Genomic DNA, 24,449 nt, shown 5'->3' with positions numbered 1-24,449 from the left:
AAGTTTGAAAATAAATTTAATCAGGCCGGCCTGAGGGTGCAAGCGGTTAAGTGCGCATGCTCTGCTGCGGTGGCCCAGGGTTCGCCGGTTCGGATCCCGGGCGCACACTGGCGCACTGCTTGGCAAGCCATGCTGTGGTGGCGTCCCGTATAAAGTAGAGGAAAATGGGCATGGATGTTAGCCCAGGGCCAGTCTTCCTCAGCAAAAAGAAAAAAAAAGAAATTTAATCAGATTAACCAAAAATATTAATTTCTAACTTTTCTTCTGTTGATCTTCTGCAGGGTGTTTTGAGTGCTGTATTAAATGCCTGGGAGGCATTCCCTACGCATCTCTGATTGCCACCATCCTGCTCTACGCTGGAGTTGCCCTCTTCTGTGGCTGTGGTCATGAAGCGCTGTCTGGAACTGTCAACATTCTGCAAACCTACTTTGAGATGGCAAGAACCACTGGAGATACACTGGACGTCTTTACCATGTAAGTCATTCTAGTATTGCTTCTTATTTTGGGAGTGTATGTACACATTGCTGTGTGTTGCATAAACAGGGATTTAGAGTTAAGTGAGGCAATGTTACATACGAAGAAAAAAATTCTTAGGATATACAGATACGAGTCAAAAGGACATTGACCTTTACCACGAATACAGACACAGCAGATCAGAGGTCAGCTTAATCTGGACTTCATTTGTGTTTTAATTTGACTGTAAAGTTTTATCCAAAATTCGGTTATCATTAAGTGGAATACTTGCATTTCTCTTCCTCTTCAAATTTGAGCAGAGGCTGTTCTAATAGAATAGAACAGAGAACAGAGCCAGGTATAAATGTGTAGACTCTTCGCTGATTCTAGGAAAATCACCAGAAGTCTGTGGATGCTCCCCTTTTTAAAAATGTTAATTCAACCGTGGGTATGCTATTATCTTCCTTTCCCTGCCTCACAAAAATGATGTGACACTTAAGTAAACTTTGCAAAAGATTCTTATTGACTTCTGTCAAAGAATAAATCATGAGAAATATTGAGCACCTTTTCGCAAGCGCCAGTTATGCTTAAAACGATCATTTTACCCATAAAATGTAAACTCCTGGGATTATGAGATTATGGTGATGTTAATATTTTTTAAAAAGGTGACTCAAACATAGTTTGGAGGTAAAAAAGAGTTTGCTGTTCAAGTTTCACTCCTTTATTGCCTAATATTAAAGGAGCAAAAGGTGAGGATTGAATTACAGAAGAATTTATTTCCAAATAAATTCCTGATTCAGATAATTTATTCAGTGATTTCATGCCAACAACAACAAAAAATAACTCACTTAGTACAATTTATTTCACAATCCCAGCAGAGGGTAGACTTTTATTGCGTTAGCCACTGTAGCATTTATTGCCGCTACAACTTCTTGCGTTTATTTCATGATTCTTGATACCGTGTGATTATAATGTTTTTCGTGCTGCTTTATTTTATCATTCTAAATAAATTCAAACCTTCTTAATTTATATATACTTTTTATGGAATAAGATGATTTTAGACTTAATGAATCTTAGTGGTTATATGGCTGGTTAGAGTTACTTTGCTTTTTACTCTTGTAACTCCATCGAAAAGAAGTTAATCATGTTTCTTATCTACTCATGGCAGTTTCTGCTGACCTGGTGTAATTATAACCTAAGACTCTAATCTAAGACAACACTTGGTCAATCCCGACAACTTTCTAGGTAGAAGACAATTTTCCTCCAACTCCAGTATCAGAAAATATATCATATTGATACATTTTTAAATAATCCATCAGCTAAAGGAAGATTGTCTTGAACAAAGTATTGCTCATAAATTGTGTTTGTTATTTTATTCTTTAAAGTTGCTGATTTCCGTGAAAATGAAAAGAGAAAAGAAGTACACATTTCTATGAAGTAATAGAGGAAGAATTCGCTACTTTGGGAAGTAGAGGGCGTGTACTCCTGGACAGAGTACATACCTAAATTTTTAGGAAAAGGAAAGCTGAAATATTTATGTTTGTCTAAAATATATTGCCACTTCAAATTTGAGAAACAATGGGCAGAAAATAAGAAATATAACAAAGCAAATGTGTGAGACTGGGCAACCACCTCCCTGCACACACACGCACACACACACACACGGTGATTAAGAGGAGGAGGAAGTTGATTAGCCACTCAGTTAAAAATTAACATTATTTATAAACATAGTCCCTAATGCTGAAGTGTCAATTTAGAGCTTCATCAATGTCACTGACAAGTGGAAATGGAGAATTAATAGCAAATTTAAAAAGTCATGACCTACAAAAGGTGAAGGAATTATATCACTCTCCTTATATTTCCCAATGTGACTTTATTTTGAAAATTAGTTCTGAAAAATTAGCTCTATCCATTAAATTGAATTCTTTAAGCCTGTAGTAGACAGTTGATCAATTTCCATTACATTAGCTATATAGCATGAATTGATCCCTGAGTTTATAAATGATATTCATCATTGGGTATATAATTACACTATCTGAAAATGCTTTGGATTATTGCAGGTTAGTTTGCAGAGAGCCTTAAGAAAATGATTGCATGGTCATACTTTAATGTGGTAAAACTGACATTTTCTTTTCAGTTTTGTCTCAGCCTACACTGGACAAAGTATGTTTTCACTGTGCGTTATTTTAAGCTACCACAGATGTCCTTAAAATCTACAGATCCTCTATATTTAGACTACATCCAAATTGCTAACTTTAGTTATAGAAGTTTGTAAGAAATCATAAGTCTGACAAGTGGCATGAGGTGATGAAACCAATAGTCAAGATATTTATTCCACATTTAGACAGCAAACTTCGATATATCACAGAGCTCTACTAACGCTCTGAAGGAGTCGTATGTGTGGGAGCTCAGAAGAGAAATCGGAAATCATTTGATTAATTTGGTACTTCTACCTTTGGTCTGTCATACTGGAAATAAATATATATATTATGCATTTTTGGAATGGGTAGAATACCATTGTGATTGGAATAAAAGCAAGAGCTCATATTATCTGTCTTTTCATATTTCAAATAACTAAAATTCCTTATTTTGGCCCAGTGCAGCTACCAAATGAAGTAAGACTCTCTCCCTGTCAGCAAACACTTCATGAAAAACCAGAGGGAAGATAGGTGCCATAAACTACTGGGTACAGTTAGTGCCAATCGATACATTCAAAAATCACTTAAAGGTCTAGAGGAGGTGGAGATTACCCTGTGGCAGGCTGCCTTGTAGGGACGTCAGAGGAATAGACAAGGTGAGGGAGAAACAGGAAGTGAAATAAGGAAATATAAAGCACAGGTGAGCGAGAGATATGTTTGCAGACAATACAAGTTGCTTGGAAATAAGCTGTTTGGAAAAGAATGTGTAAGAGAATGATTGTGAAGAAAAGACTTGTTGACCAACTTCAGTAATTTACAGAGAGTCTGTATTTTTCTCCATAGTTCTCGTGCTTGATTCAACTAAATTAAGCACTCCTACCTCATATACTTAAAAAGGAAAAGAAACCTGTTGGCTGGATATGTGAACTAAATGATAAAACCAATGGCCCAAGGCCCGTCTTCCACCTGTGCTCCTCAGGATCTGAGGAGTTACTCCCTTCTTTATCTCAGCTTCTCTCTCTCTGTCTCCTCACCGTCTCTTTCCTCTTAAACACAAACACATATCTCAATGGGGTCAATATCTCCCAGTCTACAGAGAGACATATGAAGGGCAACCGCACTGAAATATGACTGTTCCATTTCACTAATCATCTGTCTAGCAGCGAAACCTACTTCTCATAAATAAGTTTGTAAATAACCTCCATTCTCATGCAATCTATATTTTAGACATAGAATTCTAAATACCATCAGCCCTCACCAATGGCAGGTGATCTGAAGTGTAGCTCCTACATCTTTGGCTAATGTTGCCCATTAAATCATTTTGTCATATTCAATTTGAGATGTGGAGAACCCTGTAGAGAGAAAAAAGAGTGAACTTCTCAAAGACTTTGTGATCCATTGATGTATTTTTAAGTATAACTCTATCCCTCCTCATCTACTCAGTTTCCCAGAAGCTTCTCATCCCTTAATCTGTCAGTTTAGTCCTTCGAGTCCCTGGTCATTTGTTGGCTCCAACTTGTTGTGGCAATGAGTGTGTAACTGAACCCATTGCTCGCATTGAGGGATGCACCTACATTCTAACCACAACTTCTATTCATTTGGCATAGCCATTTAGGCCCCCTCAACACTGGAAGCAGCTCACTGCTCTGCTACTTTCTGCTATGTGATTAGGAGATCTGTGTTCTGATTTGGGATTCAGACTTTCTTATCTGAGAGCCCCTTGGCAAGGTGTTATTATTGTGCTCCGTAAGTTTCATTTGACTGAGTGAGCAAGAAGTAGGGTAGGTATTTTACTTCTGCAAAGCAGATGCATATAGGACAATGAAATATGAAAACTGGTTAGAAAATTAGATATCCAACAATCCAAACCACTACTGTTGCTAAGTGACTTGGCTCCTTGAATAATTCCCCTGAGGACTGAGCAAAGGACAGCCTTATTCACAAATATACCTCCCATAATTTATTAGACAGGGACTCTATTTGGGTTTTGACAAATTATAGTGAGGGTCTGGCATCTGATATCATTGATTTCAAGAGTGAATATATTTTATTTTCCAAATTTTATGACTGTGACTTGAGGTCAATGCATCAAAAACTGAGTTTACTAAATAATGAATTCTTTGATATCTAATGCACACATAAAAATTCACCCCTATTTGCCTAAAACAAAAGTGGGCAGTGAGCTCAGATAAAATAGATATATTGGTTTTGCCCTCAACTAACCTCATATGTGTGTAAATCTATATGTCTGCTTGTAGTTCATTTTTATTCCTTGGAAGTTAATGAAAGAGAAAACAATTCTTAGTAGCTTAATAGATGGGAGTGAGAAGGGGAAGAAAGCAGGAATTCATGACAAGACAAAGCCAGTTTCGCAGGTTGACAGAAATCACAGCAGTGGGCAAACCATCTGTTCTGACCTAGGGGGTTGACAAGCCAATCAGATTGCTGAAATCTTCTACTTATAAGAAGCTTGAAGATCAGACAAGTTAGTATTGATGTAAGGTTACTGATTAGTCTTGGAGAGTCAAAAATAATTTCAGCCCTAGCTAGAACTTATGTTAGAAAACCATACTAAATTCCTAAGGTCTGTTGTAATAAAGAGTGAGCATCTCCTTATGCAATATTTCAGCCAGACTAGTAGTCCTCAAATGAGTGTTTTAAATAAAAAACCCACTAATATAAAACAACAACAACGAAACCAAATGCATAAACCATGAGGAATTTAGAAAGAGAGACAACATAGTGTGGTGGGTAAGGACACTGATCCTGGGGCGAAACTCTTCGGGTTTGTTCCATGGTCTCTGTGGTCTCTGCAGCTTTCTACCTACCTTACCCTGGACAAGTCACTTAACCTGTGTGCCTCAGTCCCTCATCAGTAAGAGGGACCTACTAATGCTGCCTAGCTTCCTAAGGTTGTTCAAGGATAAAATGAGTTGACACTTCAAAACAATTATAACACAGCTGCACATGATAAGCAGTATACAACTGTTTAGGAACATGATGGTGATCATAATGATGATGATGTCTTCCCTGAAGCTGTATCATAATTTTAATGCCCACTATCATGCTTTCTAAAGTCTAATTGTCCCTGGACTCACCCTACTTACCTTATAATACTCCTACTGATGACTATTTGACTAGAGTAGATATTTCAGCCAACGTAAGCAACTGAGTAAGTTTTAGACTGGATTAGAATTCATGAATCTAATTTCTATTCTCTTTTCTAACACCCAGGAATACAGCAACTTATAGGAAAAAATATTTACAAATAAGAACATGATGATTTCATTCAAATAGCATTTGAAAGATTATCGGGTAGAAGGAAACTTGCTTTGCTCTTTGTGCTTCAGAGAGAGATTTGGGCCAATGGATTCCAGTTTATTGGGAAATAGTTTTTTGGCTCAGTATAAAAGAATTTTGCAAAAGTCAGAGTTTTCTAAAGAGTACTTGGGCTGCCTTGGAATGTAGTGATTTGCCTGTAAGTGAAGGTATTCAACAAGGCTGGCAATGAACTTGCAATTCTGACATGTTTACAATCTATAATTCATTTACCAAACCTTAGTCTTTTTTATTCAAGAACAGCTATCTTAGTATTAGTGCCTATTTCACTAGTTGGGTGAATGTGAGTATCAAGTATGGAAACATATTTAAAACTCTTTGAATTCATTATATTTCTATAATATTCTTGTTTTCAAATATGTAGATATCTTTTTTCAGGCTTATCTCTTGTCTGGTTTGTCTTTTAATGAATTCATTTATTCAGCAAAAATTACTGGGTTGTACTATGTGCTAATCACTAGACTAGTCTTTAGGGATACAAGGTAGAACAAGACAAATTCCTTTTCCTCAAGTTTTCTGCAATTTCCTTTTCACATAGGAAAGATAGGTTAGCAAAGTGCCATCCACATCAGACTAGACAGATGTGAATCAGAGAATGGTAGTACTTGAGCTGGTTTCTAGGATGCATCAGGTAATGAAATAGACAGAGTGGAGAAGCTACAATAATTAATACTATATGGTATTGGCACAGACATACATGTTAAGTACTTATAAGTATATATAAAATTATGTCCCTACTCACATTTTTACCAAAAAACTTTCAGATGCAGTGAAAGTTAAAATTTAAGAGTGAACTGATTTGTAAAATTAGAAGAAAAGATAGATTAAGATTTCACTTATTATGGGGCAAGAAGTATGTAAACATTGTAAGAAATCACAAAAGAAAAGATTTATAGATTTGACATAATATAAATTACATTTTACTCATTAAAGTATTATTTAAAAAACATTAAAAGATATGCAAAATCTGAGAAAAATATTTACCGCTTACATGACAAGAGTTCTTAATTTTAACAAATCTGGAATTATTTCAACAACAAAAAGACACATATTCTAACAGAAAAAATTGGCAAAATATAAAAACGTATTGCATTAAAGAATACAAATGATTCATAACTTGTAAATACGTGTTCATCCACAGGACTAAACTGAGAACATTAATTAAAATGATACCATGGTTTTTTAACTATCAATTTATCAGAAAAATTAAATGATAATACCTAGTATTGGAAAACAAAGAAAGAACAGGCTCTCTTCCTTGTTATCAATGCATCTTTATTTTGGTACAGACATTCTGAACACCATTTTGACAATATATACCATAAAAATTTCTAGGAATTTATCCCATAAAAAAACCTACACTATGAAAAAAGATTTATCTAAAATGAAAAAAGATTTATGTAAAATGATCATTATTACCATGCTGTTTGTAAGAGTGATGCATTAGTTTCCTATTGCTGCTGTAACAAATTACAACAAATTTAGTTGATTAAAAAAACACAGACATTATTTTTTTGCAGTTCTGGAGGTTGGAAGCCTGAAATGAGTCTTACTGGGCTTATTGAAATGGGCTGAAATCAAGGTATTGGCAGGATTGTATTTCATCTGGAGGCTCTAAGGGAGAATCCATATTTTTACTTCTTCTACTTTCCAGAGGCCACCTGCATTCCCTGGCTTATGGCCCCCTTCCATCTTCAAAGCCAGCAGTGTAGCATCTTCAGATCTCTCTCTGAGTCTGACCCTGACTCTCCTGCATCCCTCTTTCACTTATCAAGACCTTTGTGATTATATAGGGCCCACCCAGATAACTCAGGATAATCTCCAAATATCAAAATCATTAATTTAATCATGTTTTCCAAGTCCCATTTACCAAGGTAACATATTTGCAGGTTCTGGAGATTAGATATGAAAATCCAGGGGGTCTATTAGCCTTCCTACCACTGAACAAAAGTAGAGAATTGGTAAAATATAACATGAAACCTTCAAATGATAGAATGTGCCATAATCTTTAAAAAATCTTGATAATCTTATGTAATAGTTTTAAATATTCATAATATATTGACTAAAAATGAATTTTGCACAGCAGTATATAATAATCATAACTTTTGGAATGAGTTATAATTCATATGAAAAAACTGGGAAGATAAATAGTGAATAGTCTGTGTTTTTCTGGTTTTATTTTCATTTTTTCTATAATGAACATATATTACTTTACTATCAGTAAAACTGTTGTTTACAGAAACATTGTCAAATTTGAAAGTTTGCATTTAGAAAACAGGTTAAGTACTTCCATCAATTCCTTAAGAAGTAGGATAATGTGGATTGTTACTTTGGAAAGTGAAAGTAGTGTAGTAAAGGTCAGAGCTAGTAATGATTCTCTGATATTTCACCCTACCATGGACATAAAATCAGTGACATCACGATTAGAGGGCTATTAATGCATTTTGTTGACAGAGCACTGACGGAAAACTCATTTTTATACATGAAAAAAGTTTAATTTTCCTAATATCTTATTTGAAGTTCTTTGTTCTAAGTTCATATATTGCATGTTTATAAACAATTACTTTTTTGCTCAAGTAGAGAGATTCAAGCCAGTAAGGTAATGTCAAATATATTATAATTAAAATATTTTCATGATTTAAAATTTTGAAATGCATTTTTGAATGTAAGATTAGGAAATTTCCATCCTCAGATTTTTTGAAGAAAAACTTTAGGTAAGAATATTTGAATGTCGAGAAATTAACAATCAGCTTCAATAAAGTATATAACTTATTGAAGTCTAAATAATGACCCTCAAAGATAACCAGAACCCAATCCCTGGAACTTGAGACTTACTTTATATGCAATAGAGATTTTGAAGTTGAAATTAAGTTAAGGATCTTGAGGTGGGGTGATCCTCTTGGATTATCTGAGTGGGCCCTAAATCTAAACACAAGTATCCTTATAAGAGGGAAGCAAAGAGATATTTGACCAGAGAGGAAGGTAATGTGACTATTGAAACAAGGGGCTACTTATTGCCTTTGAAGATGGAGAAGGGATTATTAGCCAAGGAATGCACAGAAGGTGAAAAGTATAAGGAAAATCTTCCGTATGGTCTCTGGAAGAAGTGAAGCTCTGCCAACATTTTGATTTCAATCTAGTGAAATTGATTTCAAACTTCTGACCTCCAGAACTGTAAGAAAATAAATGTGTGATGTTTTAAACCACCAAGTTTGTGGTAATTTGTTGGAGCAGCCATAGCAAATTAATTCATAGCTAGGCCCCTTTATTGTAGTATTTACTACCAGATACCCTTACACAGTGTTTGAGCTAAATTTTGGAAAGCTAAAACTAAAGGGTTAATAATTGCTATGTAATTGTCATCAATAATTTGCAACTATACTTCCAGTATAAATGCCAGACTTGAAGCACACATGAATTCTACCTAAATTAAACATGAATTTGGGAGGACTGATGTCAGCAAGATGGTGGAATGGGAATTCCAGTGCTTGTTCCCACACAGAAACACCAGCTTATCAATAGTGTTATGAGATGTGGACCAAAATACCTTTATTTCCAGAATCCAGTTAAGAAGTTGTAATACCCCAGACAAGCACAAAGCCAAAAACAGCCACACTGAAATGGGTAAGTAGACCAAGTTCACTTTACCTGCATTAGTTTCTAACAGCAAACAAACACAGCTCAGTGCCAGTTGAGAATGCCCTACTTCATGACTTCTCCTTTGGGGGGAAAAAGTGGAGCATGCATCCAATGTTCTGGCTTTTCCAAGGGCTGCGCAAGGAACTGGTTTCTGTCTTGCCTCATTGGGAGCCCTGAAGAACTGGTGTCTTTGGATGTCTGGGGATCACTGAGAACAAAGAAGGTGGGGAGCAGCTTGCTGCAGTGGCACAGATCAGCATGATTGGGAGACAGCACACAACTTGAGGATTCTCCTTTTGGAGGGAGAGGAGTGGAGTTGTGTCCAGTGTTCCAGCTACCAGAGTGATGATATCTGTCTTTTCTAACTCGGGGTGGTGATAGGGAGCTGGCATACTTTAGATGCCTGGTGGCAACTGAGAGCAGGAGAGATCAGGGCAGCTTGCTGATGTCGAACCAGAACTTGTCGCGGCACAGATATTCACCAGAAGGAGTAAGATTATGAGCTCCTGATAAAGAAAGCAGCAAGGCTCTCTAATTGAGAAATTGCATACATGGGCCTTTTGAAGTCATATCTCCCCACGAAAGGTTTGAGAGGCCCCCAGAATGTTTAGCTAGGTTGATTAGTGAGTCTTCTTCTATACAAATCTAGTTCCTTCAAGACTAGAGAAGTAGCTATTTTTACAAATGCATGGAGTCCAACACTAAGTTCCAAGACACCTGAAGGAACAGGGAAACATCACTCAAAAAAGGAACAAAATAAATCTCCAGAAACCAACCTTAAAGAAATGGATCTATATGAATTACATGACTTAGAATTCAAAATAACCATTGTAAAGATGCTCTAAAAACTCAAACAAGCAATGCATGAACAAAATGATAATATCATCAAAGAGACAGAAAATATAAAAAAGCACCAAACAGAAATTTTGGAGTTGAATAAATGAACTGAAAATTCCCTAGAGGGGCTCAAAAGCAGGTTGATAAAGCAGAAGAAAGAAGCTACAAACTCAAAGACAAGTCATTTGAAATTATCCAGTCAGAGAAAAAAAAAGAAAAAAAAGAATGAAAAAGAGTGAAGAAAGCCAAAGGGACTATGGGACACCACATAGTGGACTGATATGTACATTATGAGAGTCACAGAAGGAGAGGAGAGAAAGGGGAAGAAAACTTATTTAAAGAAATAATGACAGAAGACTTTCCAAATCTGGGTAAGGGAATGGGCATCTAGTTTTGAGAACATCAGAGAACTCTAACTAGGATAAATTCAAAGAAATCCACACCAAGACATATTATAATCAAATTGTCAAATGTGAAATACAGAATTTTGGAAGCAGCAAGAGAAAAGCAACTCTTCACCTGTAAGGGAAACCCCATAAGACTTTAAATGGATTTCTTGGCAGAAACGTTGGGGGCCAGAGGGAGTGGGGTGATATATTCAAATTGCTGATAGAAAGAAACTACCAATCAAGTATATTATATATGTCAAATGTGTCCTTCAAATATGAAGGAGAAATAAACAATTTCCCAGATTAAAAAAAGCCGAGAGAGTTTATCACCACTAGAATCGCTGTACAAGAAATGCTAAAGGGAGCCCTTCAAGTTGACATGAAAGGACTTTAAATAGCAACACAAAAGTCTATGAAAATATAAAGCTCTCTGATAAAGGTAAACATATAGACAAATACAGAGTACTGTAGTACTGTAATCGTAGTGCACAAGTCACCTTTAATTCTAGCATAGAATTTAAAAGACAAAAATATACAAAAAAAAAGCTATAGCTGTAAAAATATGTTAATACGTAATATAAAAAGATGTAGGGCCGGCCCAGTGGTGTAGTGATTGTTTGCATGCCCTGCTTTGGCAGCCCGGGGTTCTTGGGTTTGATCCTGGGCTTGGACCAACATACCTCTTGTCAAGCCATGCTGTGGTGGCATCCCATATAAAGTAGAGAAAGATGGGCAAGGACGGATGTTAGCCCCGGGGCCAATCTTCCTCAGACAAAAAAAAAAAAATAGATGTAATGTGTGATATCAATAACATAAAGTGTGTGGGGGAGAGAAGTAAAAGTTTAGTGTATTTGCATATGATTGAAGTTAAGCTGTTATCAGCTTACAATAGATTGTTAGCTATGTTTTATGTAAGCACCACAGTAACCACAAAGAAAATACCTATAGTAGATACACAAAAGAAAAGAAGAAAGGAATCAAAGCATGTCACTACAAAAAATAAATGAAATAGAAAGGAAGACAACAAGAGGGGAAAAGAGGGCTGCACCTCATCCTGAGACTCTAGGGAAGATTCTGTTCCTTGCCTCCTCCAGGTTCTGGTGGTTGCTGGCATTCCTTCATTTGAGGCCACATCACTCCAATCTCTGCCTACATCTTCACAGTATCTTCTCTTCTTCTGAAATTTTATTAAAGTGCATTTAGTGTATGTATTAATTTTGAGAGTATTAACATTTCAGACACCTTTCATTTGTTCAAGTCTACTTTTTTATCTTTCAGAGGTATTTTGCAGTTTAATTCATGTAAATTTTGAGCATTTCTTGTTAAGTTTATTATTTAACCTGTTGTGGCCACTGTAAATCAAATTTTCCTAGTACATCTTCAAACTGGTTATTATTTGTCTATATAAATGCTATTGATTTTTGCATGTAAATTTTATATCCTGCTACCTTGCTGAGTTCTCTTATTATTTGAATTAATTTTATCACTGATTCTCTAAGATTTTCCAGGTACACCATCATGTCATCCACAAATAGAGGTAGTTTTATTTCCTGTTTTCCAATTCTTATGTCCCTGATAATTTTCCCTAATCTAATTGAATTGGCAAATACATCCAGAATAATGTTAAATAGAAGCAGAGATTATCCTTGATTTTCTTGTTCCTGACTTTAGTGTGAATGCCTCATTGGGTAATATTTTGGGTTTAGAGTTGTGATGTTTATATATAAATGAAAACATCCATTTATTCCTATTTATCAAGAGTTTATTAGGAAACATAGCAATTTTACTAAATAACTTATAGATTGAAGTGAAAACAATCAGTAAAAGATTGTGTGTGTGTGTGTGTGTGTGTGTGTGTGTGTGTGTGTACATTTATTTTAGGTCGTATGGAAATGGGCTCTAGTCCCTTCTTTGAACCTAGAAAGATGCTTTTCCTTTCAGCTTCTATGTATTCTTCTAATGCTCCAAGTTGCTGCCTTTACTCACCTGGCTTCTTCTACTGTGGTAGGTTAAAAAAATGCTTCCCTTCAAATGTATTCACTTCTTAACCCTGGAAACCTATGAATATTACCTTATTTGACAAAGAGTGAATTTTACCTTATGTGGTGTAAATTGTGATGAAGTTAAAGATCTTGAGAGGAGAAGCTTATCCTGGAACGTTCAGGTGGGCCCTAAATGCAATCACGTGTATCCTTATGAGAGATAGGCCAGGGGAGTTTTGAGAGAGACAAACTCAGAAGCCAGTACAGAAATGAGACATCATCTTGACGAGATGATCAAAATTAGCATAACTACTGAGGGGCAAACGAACAGAATATCACCTATAGGCTATTCTAGCCAAGAATGAGTAATCTGAATCTAATCATGAGGAAACATCAGACACTCTCAAAAGGAAGAGCATTCTATTTAATAAGGAGGGAGTGGCGTTGCATTCCTCAATAATGGTAATGTCATAAAGACAAAGAAAGGCTGTGGGAATGTTCTGGATTAAAGGACACTAAAGAGACATGGCAGGGGCCGTCCTGGCGGCGCAGTGGTTAAGTTTGCGCGCTCTGCTTTGGCGGCCTGGGGTTTGCAGGTTCAGATTCCGGGTGCAGACCTACGCAAGCACTCATCAAGCCTTGCTGAGGCGGCATCCCACATAGAGTAACTAGAAGGATGTACAACTATGACATACTACTATCCACTGGGGCTTTGGGGAGATAAAAGGTAAAAAGGAAGAAGATTGGCAACAGATGTTAGCTCAGGGCCAGTCTTACTCAAAAAAAAAAAAAAAAGAGAGAGACTGAACCTCTTAAAAAAAAAAAAATACATGGCAAATAAATGCAACACTAACCCCTAGACTGGATCCCATATTGGTTAGGGAGAAGCCATAAAGTTTATCATTGGGTCAGTCCAATGATAAAACTGGAATAAAAATAATAGATTTGACACAGTATTATATCAAAGTTCTATTTCCTGAAGTTGTTAACCGTACTGTGGAAAATCTGTCTATGTTCAGATGTAATTATCCAGAAAGAGAGAGAAAGAGAAACACAAGAAAACAGTAAGGTAAATGAGGTAAAATGTTATAAAATAGATAAAGGATGTACAATTTTTCTTTGTACTATTCATTTTCTGCAAATTTTTTTGTAAATTTGAAATTATCTACAAATATATTTTAAAGTCATTTTTAACCTAAAAATTTTATGGAAAAGCCCATTAAACCAAACTCTTTAAAGTATTTATGATGTCAAATTAGATCTGTGAGTTGACATCCTCAGATTCTTTCACATGCATGACAGGCTTACACAATTAACATCATCTGCATCGTTGCCCTTGACAAAGAGAATCGTGCAATATTTAGATTTTTCAGACAGTGGAAATCAGTCACTAAAAAATTGCTCTGGTGCACTGAACATTAGCAAGCTCTTCTCGTTCATTTTATGTGCAACAAATTCACTTATGCTATTATGTGTATTATTTTTAAAATATTGTCATAGCATCCAGAGTTTCTAAATCTCCATCAGCATGAATGAGCTCTCTGTGCCCTCATTTCCCCCTTGTTTAAAGTCAGCAGGATCTCTCTATCATTTGCTGCCTCCCTCTCTACTCCACTCGCTCTAATTAATGAGAGGAGAGAGTAAAAATCAAGCTTGACAATATGAAATAAAGAACAATTTTTTTACAAAGGGATAACAACTGCAAATACAGAACTAGAGCTAATACATATGCCTCTCCACGTACCATGGCTACACAAAACTAGTTTTGTTTCTGGAGGCAGCAAAACTGATTAATTTATGATTTTTTCTTTCTGAAGGGCTTTGGGATTCCCATATAATGTTTAGAATAACAGAAAAATCCATGTGTGATTTATAGACAATACATGTGTCTCTCCCCCTTAAGTACATGGGCACTCAATTGTGAGAAAAGAGAGAATACCTTTCCGTTCCTCTGTGGAACTATGCTATAACTTGGCTCAGGCTCAAGTCCATGTAATATCCATTAGTGATTCTGCCTAAAAGGCTTAGTTGTCAAAATTATCACATCTATAAAACCATAATTTTTTCATTATTGACATTATCATCAGCAGAAAATATTAGTGATGCTTTACAGTAAGTGTGAAATAAAACACAGTTACGATTGACTATTTATAATAAGAAAAATATGGGGTAGCCATTTTATCAAAAATAAACGCATCACGGGGCTGGCCCGGTGGCGCAAGCGGTTAAGTGCGCGCGCTCCGCTGCGGCGGCCGGGGGTTCGCTGGTTCGGATCCTGGGCGCACACCGAGGTACTGCTTGGTAAGCCATGCTGTGGCGGCGTCCCATATAAAGTGGAGGAAGATGGGCACCGATGTTAGCCCAGGGCCAGTCTTCCTCAGCAAAAAAAGAGGAGGATTGGCGGATGTTAGCTCAGGGCTGATCTCCTCACAAAAAAAATAAAAAATAAAAAAAAAATAAACGCATCATTAACCATAAAGCTTTTTTCCTCTTTTATGTTTTAAAAACTCAGTGTTACATAAGTAAATCTTTATATTTGATATTTTGTCATAATTAGAGAAATTGTGTGATGATTATCCCACTTATCAAATGAATTTCAGCAAAGTCCTTTAGGAATGGGATTCACTGCTTATCCAAAACTACGTTGATGTGAACCAGAGGAGAAGCTGGGAGGTAAAAGGACGAAACATACAAATGTGCAAAGCCGTTGTCAACAAATACTAGAAGTGGCAGAACAAAATGCACATACAAACATTAGGCATATAAAGCAAACATGTTTTCATATCCAACTTCCATTATGGACAGAAATATTCTATAGCTTTCATTCCAAAGGAACCATGAGCATGGGAGAATCAATTGTTGCAGATCCGCCTTGAAGAGTTATTGAAATAAATCACTTTGTTTCTTCTCCGCCAGGATTGACATCTTCAAGTATGTGATCTATGGCATCGCAGCTGCATTCTTTGTGTACGGCATTTTGCTGATGGTGGAAGGTTTCTTCACAACTGGTGCCATCAAAGATCTCTATGGGGATTTCAAAATCACCACTTGCGGCAGATGCGTGAGCGCCTGGGTATGTTATTTGTCTATGCTCAGGGTTTAATGTGGGTTTATTTCAATAGCACACAGGTGTTTGTATTCATCTGCCAAGAATTAAAGTATTTTTTTAACACAGTAACATTCCCTCCTATGATGGTTGTCTTAAATCTTAATAATATTATTTTCTAAATTAAGATTATGCCGTGTGAAAATTCAGTTTCACATTCTGAAATCATAGGCAACACACTTAGTTTTGTTTCTAGAGGCCACAAAACTGATGCTTGTCTCATGACTTTTTTCCCAAAGGGCTTTGGGGTTCCCGTACAATATTTAGAATAACAGAAAAATCCATCTGCAATTTATAGACAATACATGTGTCTCTCCTACTTAAATACATGTCTCTGTATTTTACTATAAATTTAGAGCAACTATATCATGTAATTTCTGTTTAATATTGATATGATAAGAATTATACTAATTTAGTTTTTAAATTCTTATTGATATAATATTTAATGGTAAATCAAACTTACAGTCACACTCTAGAGCTAATGCAATGCAGACAAAGCCTGTATTTCTATTAAAGCACACAGGTGGTGAAAAGTAAGAGAAATATAGTTGAAAGTACTTTTGTGTTTTTATGAAGAATAATTTTCCTAAAAAGAAACATTAGAGCTTCCATCCTTGACTAACATGCTTTTCTATTTTTCCAACGTTACATAAGAACACGTATTTAATTACAGCATATATTTAATATTAAGTAAGATGTCTCTAGTAAGGAATGATATAATTTATTTCAGTCTTACAGAAAAGTTCAAAAATACCTGTTAACTACCAAACATTATTTTTTTACCAGCTTGTTACAAGTTCTATTATGCTGCTCAGTGTCAGTAGTGATAATAATCTGATAAAATAGTTTGCTTGTGTTGTGGGTACTTGTAGTTGTCTCTGGAATAATTTCTTGTAAGACTCATTTCCTTTTTGAGACAATGCTTATTGTAATACCTAAGTTTTTAGGATCAGTGATGTCAAATTATAGATCTGGAGGAAGTTAAGTTAAAGGTCTTGGGTTAGTTAAAAAAGTAAAATACGAATATTCCGTGGGCCGATTGTCAGCGATACTTAAGCAATTTCTCTATTAAGAAGGCAAGTTCTGATTTTGGATTCATTTAAACTCTGCCAATAGAGTATAGTGAAGTCAATTAACGATAGGCTTTGCCCTGTAATTGGGACAGTGTCATTATGGTACCACCTGTGGGCCTGAGCAAATCCCTTCGCTCCTCTGCATCACAGCTCACTCACTTACAGAATGAAGACGTTAGATCATCTCTAAAGCTTGTTCCGGCTCAAAGAGTCCATGATTCTAAAGCACTGGTGAAATGATAGAGAAAAAAGGTCTCCAGGCACAGTTTTACCAGTGGGGAGTAACCTGTGCCGGGAAGAGTACCTGTGATTATGCTGTGTCATTGAGAACCGTGAAATCACTTCATAGGATTGTACGCAGAAGTAAAAAATCACAGGAGAAAATGCATGTCTATGTACAATTAATAATTACTTACTTGCCATTCAAACCTCTCAAAGATATCTCAAATAAAAATTTTTAAAGCAAAAACATGAAAAACACATAGAAAAACATAGAAAAAAACATTTTTTCTATAATAGTAACAATTGTGTCACCAGTCCCACTCAACAGACCAGAAGGGTGGCAGCAGCTGCGTGGGCTCCTCCAGAGGCGATGCAGCAGGGAGCCAGCCCCCCAAGATGCCCCCACCCACTCCTTTAGCACCCCCTCTGCCTCCCAGGGAATGAGCAGAACTGAGGCAGAGGCAGAAGCTGCATTCTTGTGCATACAGCAGAAGCAGCAATGCAGTGCAGTGGGTGCGGCCTCGAGCATGCCCCGGCCATATGGCCACTCCCTGTGTGAAGGGGACTGGTTCCCCTGGCCCAGAAGTAAATAATGGCTGCAGCGCTGCAGAACCCTGCAACCCTCTCTCCCCCCCGACACCCGGCTTGCTTATCATGTGGGACTTGTGGCTTCATGGAATCAGGGGGAGAAAAAAAAAGACAAAGTTTTATCAATCACCCTCTCCTGCTACTTATCTTCCTTTTTTTCCTATTTCCATTCTGCTTCATTTTTCCCCACCGTGTAGATAGAGTGTATTTTACAGTCTACTTCACGTTCTATGCCTCTTAACCTGTTTCATCAGTCTTCCTTAGCTTTTAACAATGTCCCTTTGAAGCTAGATCAATGCATTTCTATTCAGAATAATGAATAATATTAAAGAGTGGAATAAATTTTTTTGGCAACAATCATATTATATTAAAAGCTTCCAGAACTGGTACTAAAAGAATCTTGTTATTCTATCTCTCTGTGCTGTATAAAAAATAAAATGGTTACTAAGTGAATCTGCATCAGCACAAATGCAATTAATTTTAAAGCAGCATTATATCACTGAATAGAGGATGCTAATCAATATTCTCTTTTCTTAATGAATGTTCTTGAAAGCATCACTTGATCTGCATTATGTGTTTCCTCTCTTGCAGTATCAAGACCAATTCGAGTTCATTTCAAAATTTTAAATGCTGTCATTCAAAATCCTGAGTATGAGGCACATAAAACACAAAAGCACAGTATTAACCTTTGGGGATGAAAACCAATGTTAACTAGTTTATTAAGACATTGTGTGAAAAGTTATTAAAATATTTTAAGTAACAAAATTTATTTAAATTAAATATTAAATGGCACCAAGTTGAGTACAAGTCAAATATGTTATTAAACATGAATTTATTAAGCTTAATTAATATAGAAATTTTTGTTGCCTTTGAATTTCTTCCCTATTAAATTTTAATCCAAATAATTTATTTATTCAATTGCAACTTGAGAAGCAGGCAGTGTTTCCTATCTTGAAATCTTGGGATATTTGTTGAGTCCATCACTAAGTTGTCTTATTTCTAAAAATTTCCCATTACTATTATGATACCAATATGAATCTCAGAATTTGTCTATGCTTGTTCTGACAGTTAAGAATTATAAGCCCAATAGTTTTGAAGTAATAGAGTTCTTAAATGTGCTACTGTCTGTGGAAGTTAATATATTTATTTTCCATAAATCTACCTGCTCTAAGAGTTGAATAAAACAACGGAGACTTTCAAAGTATGTGTATTCATTTGCTAGGGCTGCCATAACAATGTACTACCACCTGAGTGGCTCAAACAACAGAAATTTATGGTCTCACATTTCTGGAGGCTAGAAGTCCAAGATCAAGGTGTTGGCAAGGTTGGTTCCTTCTGAGGGCTGTGAGGAAGAATCTGTTCCTCTAGCCTCTGGTGGGTTGCTGGTGATTTTTGGCATTCCAAGCTTATGGAAGCATCTCTGATCACTGCCTTTATCTTCACATGGCATTCTCGCTGTATGCATGCCTGTGCTCAGATTCCCCTTCTAAAGGACACTAGTTATATTGGATTAGGGCCCACCCTAATGACCTCATTTTTAATTTGCTCATGTCTGTAAAAACCCTATCTCCAAATAAGGTCACATTCTGAGGTACTGGGGGTTAGGAATTAATCATATGAATTTTGTAGGAACAATGTGCCTTATAACAGCAACAATATGCCATAACCAACGTTTAAAGCAATGAAATTAAGCAGATGCTATTGTTACCCCTGTTTTACAGATGAAGAAACGTATTCGATTTATTTTTAAATACCTTTCCTGTTAGCCTCAGATGTATATAGATTTTGACCACAGCGTAGTAGACTAGTATTTATAAGAAGTACTCTGTATAATTACCTTTAAATCTATTCAATACGTCGTACCTCACAGTTCATTTTCATAGCTTAAAGTCAAGTTTTAATAATAAGTCCATAGTAATAATAGCAAATGTTTGTTAGGTGCTTGTATGTGCCAATAGCTGTACTATACACTTTACAAAATATGAGAGCATCTAATCCTCCACACAACTGTGTGAAGTAGATAGAGTATTACCCTCATTTCACAGATGAGGAAACCGCGACCTCGAGAAGATGAGTGACTTACTCAGGGTACCTGGTGGTTGGTGGGGCCAGATTTGAATTCAAGCATCTGCACAAAGCCCCTGTCACTAACCCCATGATCAAGATTTGCCTTATCATTTTGTCGTTTATTTGGGCTAATTTAATAGAATAATTATCTGGTGGTGAGGGTCTTTTGTAATTCACCAGCCACTTTCTGTTGATAACTGGAAAGTTCCTTCATTGCAGAGATGTTCTCATTTTAACTTCGCTTTTATCCACAGTTGTGAATTGACTCTTTTTTATAATAGAAGGATGCTCTGTGGAACAGGAAAGAATTCAATAGTCTAAGATACTTTTCTATTTTGGTGACTAACTGTAAAGAGTCTTAAGGCAACTTTCTAAGTCAGGTTGTCATCAAGGAACTCTGCATTCCGGTCTTTCTCTAAAATACAGTGTCTTTTGAAATTAAAATTTTAAAAATGATGCTTGATCCAAGACTGCCAAGACAGAGTTCCTAGAATAAAGCCTAGTGTCTCTCTAGGATACTCCAAATCTAACCTGGAGAAGGCAACATTGTTTTTTCAGATTATAACAATACACTTTAACACTGGCTTCTCAGTAGGGAAAAAAAAAATAAGGAAGGGAAGAGGCATAGTGGTAATATTTAGAAAAAATGTTTCAAAATTGATTGTATTGTGGAAGAAGGAACCAGAATTTCATTTGCCAGGAGTATCTGAAGTAAATATCACACATGGTTTCAGAACTGAACTGTAAATACTAGGACAGGGGACCAATCTCAGTGTGATTGTTCAGATATTAACAATGCTAGTGCATCAATTATAAGAAAAAACAAAACACAGATCGCATTCTTTTCAGATTTGGGGCATAAAAGTTGATAGGAAATGTCAGTTAGTCTCGTAAGATGACATCGACAAAATGGAAAACTCTGTTGTAAAGTGTAAACCTTCTAGTGTTAGATTTTTCAATTCAAGAGACTTAGAGCCGCTGGAAATGAAAAATTGAAAAAAAAAGTGTGAATCCTGCTAATGCTTCTCAAATCAGCAAAAGTCATGACTGGAATTCAATCCAAATAAAAATAGCTTCTCAAAATGTTGAGCCAAAGTTTTGTTTTGTTTTGTTTGTTCTTTTGATTACTCAAATCATGAGATATAGTCTTCTGCTAAACCTTTTTTTTTAATTTGTATATTCAGTGGCATTTTAATTCTCATTGGATTTATCTACATATCAGATTATCCTAGGATATAACTTCATAGCATTTATGACGCTTTATATTTTAAAATCCTGAAGGATTTTTTCAAAAATAATTTTTTAATTTTAGAATAGTTTTAGATTTACAAAACACTGAAGAGGGTAGAGTTTCTGTATCTATCAAACCCATTTTTCCCTATTATTAACGTCTTATATTAGGATGGCACACTTCTCACAATTAGTGACCCATATAGAAATGTTATTATTAACTAAAGGCCACGCTTTATTCACATTTCCTTAGTTTTTACCAAATGTTCTTATTCCGTTGCAGGATCCCATTCAGGACACCATATTACAGTTAAGTCATCTCTCTTAGGCTACTCTGATCTGTGACATTCTAAGACTTTCCTTGTTTTTGATGACCTTGACAGTTTCCGGGAGTACTAGTTAGATGTTTTCCAGACTCTACCTCAATTGAAATTTGTCTGATGTTTTTCTTGTGGGGTTTTGGACTTCAGGGAAGTACTACATGAGGAAGACTACAGAAGTAAAGTGTCTTTCTAGTCACATCATATATAGTATATCTAAAGTTCTATTATTGAATAAGAAAAACTAAAGATATGAAATAGGACATTATCTGATCCATGTTTTCCTAAACAAAATAGTTCTATTAAAAATAATCATGTTAAAATATATTTTATCATAAAGTCACCTGCACATAGCAGGATAATACTCTATAGACCTCTATTTTCCTTTCGCAGAATACTCAAAACCTTCAGTTTCTGATTTAATTAACATAGATTACTCTTAGAATTTAATGCCACTGAAAATTTCTGGGAGGATATCACTATAACTAATGAATTTTAAATTTCTACTTATAAAAATATCTTAGTTTAGGGGCCAGCCTGATAGCATAGTTGTTAACTTCACACACTCTGCTTCAGCGGCCCAGGGTTCGTGGGTTCAGATTCCAGGCCTAGACCTACGCACCGCTTGTCAAGCCATACTGCAGCAGCGTCCCACATATAAAGTAGAGGAAGCTGGGCATAGATGTTAGCCCAGGACCAATCTCCCTCAGCAAAAAGAGGAGGATTGGTGACAGATGTTAACTCAGGGCTAATCTTCCTCACAAAAAAAAACAAAAAACTTTAGTTTAAATGAAGTCCTCTGTAGGTATAGGTTTTTCAATCAAATTTTTATAATAAAGCTAGAAATTCATCTTAAGGATAGGAAATGTTCTCAAGTTTACAGATTTTATGAATCCCAGGTAACATCCTGAGTGCATTCACTCACTGTAATTGCAACTACTGGGAGTAACCTCAATTCTATATATTCAGGTGACACTGCAAATAGAAATGTAATTTTTTTATTGATATTTTAATAGTTTATAACATTGTGAAATTTTGGGTTGTATATTTTTGTTTGTCCATCACCATATACATGTCTCCCTTCACCCCTTGTGCCCACCTCCCACCCCCATTGCACCTGGTAACCATAATACAGTTTTCTCTGTCCATGTGTTGGTTTATATTCCACATATGAGTGAGATCATACAGTGTTTGTCTTTCTCTTTCTGGCTTACTTTACTTAAAGTAATACCTTCCAGGTGCATTCATGTTATTGCAAATGGGACGATTTTGTCTTTTTTTGTGGCTGAGTAGTATTCCATTGTATATATATGTCCATTTTCTTGATCCAATCATCAGTTGAGGGACACTTGGGTTGCTTCCACTTCTTGGCTATAGTGAATAATGCTGCAATGAACATAGGGGTGCATAAGCCTCTTTGGATTGTTGATTTCAGGTTCATTGGATAGATTCCCAGTAGTGGGATAGCTGGATCATAGAGTCTTTCTATTTTTAATTTTTTGAGAAATCTCCATACCATTTTCCATAGTGGCTGCACCAGTTTGCATTCCCACCAGCTGTGTATGAGGGTTCCTGTTTCTCCACATCCTCTCCAACATTTGTTGTTTTTTGTCTTGGTGATTATAGCCATTCTAACGGGCATGAGGTGATATCTTAGTGTTGTTTTGATTTGCATATCCCTGATGATTAGTGATGTTGAACATCTTTTCATGTGCCTATTGGCCATGAATATATATATGTGTATATATATGTATATATATCTTCTTTGGAGAAGTGTCCGTTCATTTTCTCTGCCCATTTTTTGACCGGGTTTGTTTTTTTTGTTGTTCGGTTGTGTGAGTTCTTTATATATTACGGAGATTAACCCCTTGTCAGATATATGTTTTGCAAATATTCTCTCCCAGCTGGTGGGTTATCTGTTCATTTCGATTCGGGTTTCATTTGTCTTGTAGAAGCTCTTTAATCTGATAAAGTCCCACTTGCTTATTTTTTCTTTAGTTTCCCTAGTCTGGGTAGGCATGGCATCCAAAAAGATTCCTTTATAAACAATGTCAAATAGTGTGTTGCCTATATTCTCTTCTATGAGTTTTATAGTTTCAGGTCTCACCTTCAGGTCTTTGATCCATTTTGAGTTAGTTTTTGTGAATGGCGATAGCAGATGGTTCACTTTCATTCTTTTGCATGTGGCTGTCCAGTTTTCCCAACATCGTTTATTGAAGACACTTTCCTTTCTCCATTGTATGTTCTTAGCTCCTTTGTCAAAAATTAGCTGTCCGTATATGTGCGGTTTTATTTCTGAGCTTTCCCTTCTGTTCCATTGATCTGTGTGTCTGTTTTTGTACCAGTACCATGCTGTTTTGATTACTATTGGTTTGCAGTATGTTTTGAAGTCAGGGATTGTGACCCCTCCTGCTTTGTTCTCTTTTCTTAGCATTGCTTTAGCTATTCAGGGTCTTTTGTTGCCCCATATAAATTTTAGTATTCTTTTGTCTATTTCCGTGAAGAATGTCGTTGGGATTCTGGTTGAGATTGCATTGAATCTGTAGATTGCTTTAGGTAACATAGACATTTTAACTATGTTTATTCTTCCAATCCATGTGTATGGGATGTCTTTCCATTTCTTTATGTCATCATTGATTTCTTTCAATAAGGTCTTGTAGTTTTCATTGTATAGGTCTTTCAGCTCCTTGGTAAGATTTATTGCTAGATATTTTATTCTTCTTGATGCAATTGTAAACGGTATTATCTTTTTGAGCTCTCTTTCTGTTAGTTTGTTATTAGCGTACAGAAAAGCAACTGATTTTTGTAGATTGATTTAATACCCTGCGACTTTGCTGTAGTTGTTGACTGTTTCTAATAGTTTTCCAATGGATTCCTTAGTGTTTTCTATATATAAAATCATGTCATCTGCAAATAGTGAGAGTTGCACTTCTTCATTGCCTGTTTGGATTCCCTTATTCCTTTTTCTTGCCTAATTGCTCTGGCCAAAACCTCCAGTACTATGTTGAATAAGAGTGGTGAGAGTGGGCCTTGTCTCATTCCTGTTCTCAGAGGAATGGCTTTCAG

The 24,449-nt window shown here is 36.1% G+C and overlaps 1 protein-coding gene across 2 annotated transcripts in view; it reads left to right on the top strand.

The window, feature by feature from the left end:
* The window catches only part of GPM6A (glycoprotein M6A), a 323,189-nt gene that overhangs the window by 268,846 nt on the left and 29,894 nt on the right, over positions 1–24,449 (top strand). For both annotated transcript variants that reach the window (XM_058524926.1, XM_058524925.1), the window contains exons 2-3: positions 282–474; positions 15,694–15,850. In XM_058524926.1, the coding sequence (XP_058380909.1) occupies positions 282–474; positions 15,694–15,850 (350 nt within the window). The remainder of the gene's footprint in view (positions 1–281; positions 475–15,693; positions 15,851–24,449) is intronic.

Source organism: Diceros bicornis, chromosome 29 (genome assembly GCF_020826845.1).
Source record: "Diceros bicornis minor isolate mBicDic1 chromosome 29, mDicBic1.mat.cur, whole genome shotgun sequence".
Lineage (NCBI taxonomy): Eukaryota > Metazoa > Chordata > Mammalia > Perissodactyla > Rhinocerotidae > Diceros > Diceros bicornis.
Note: the sequence above shows the minus strand (reverse complement) of the source record. Positions and strands in the feature narration are given on the sequence as shown.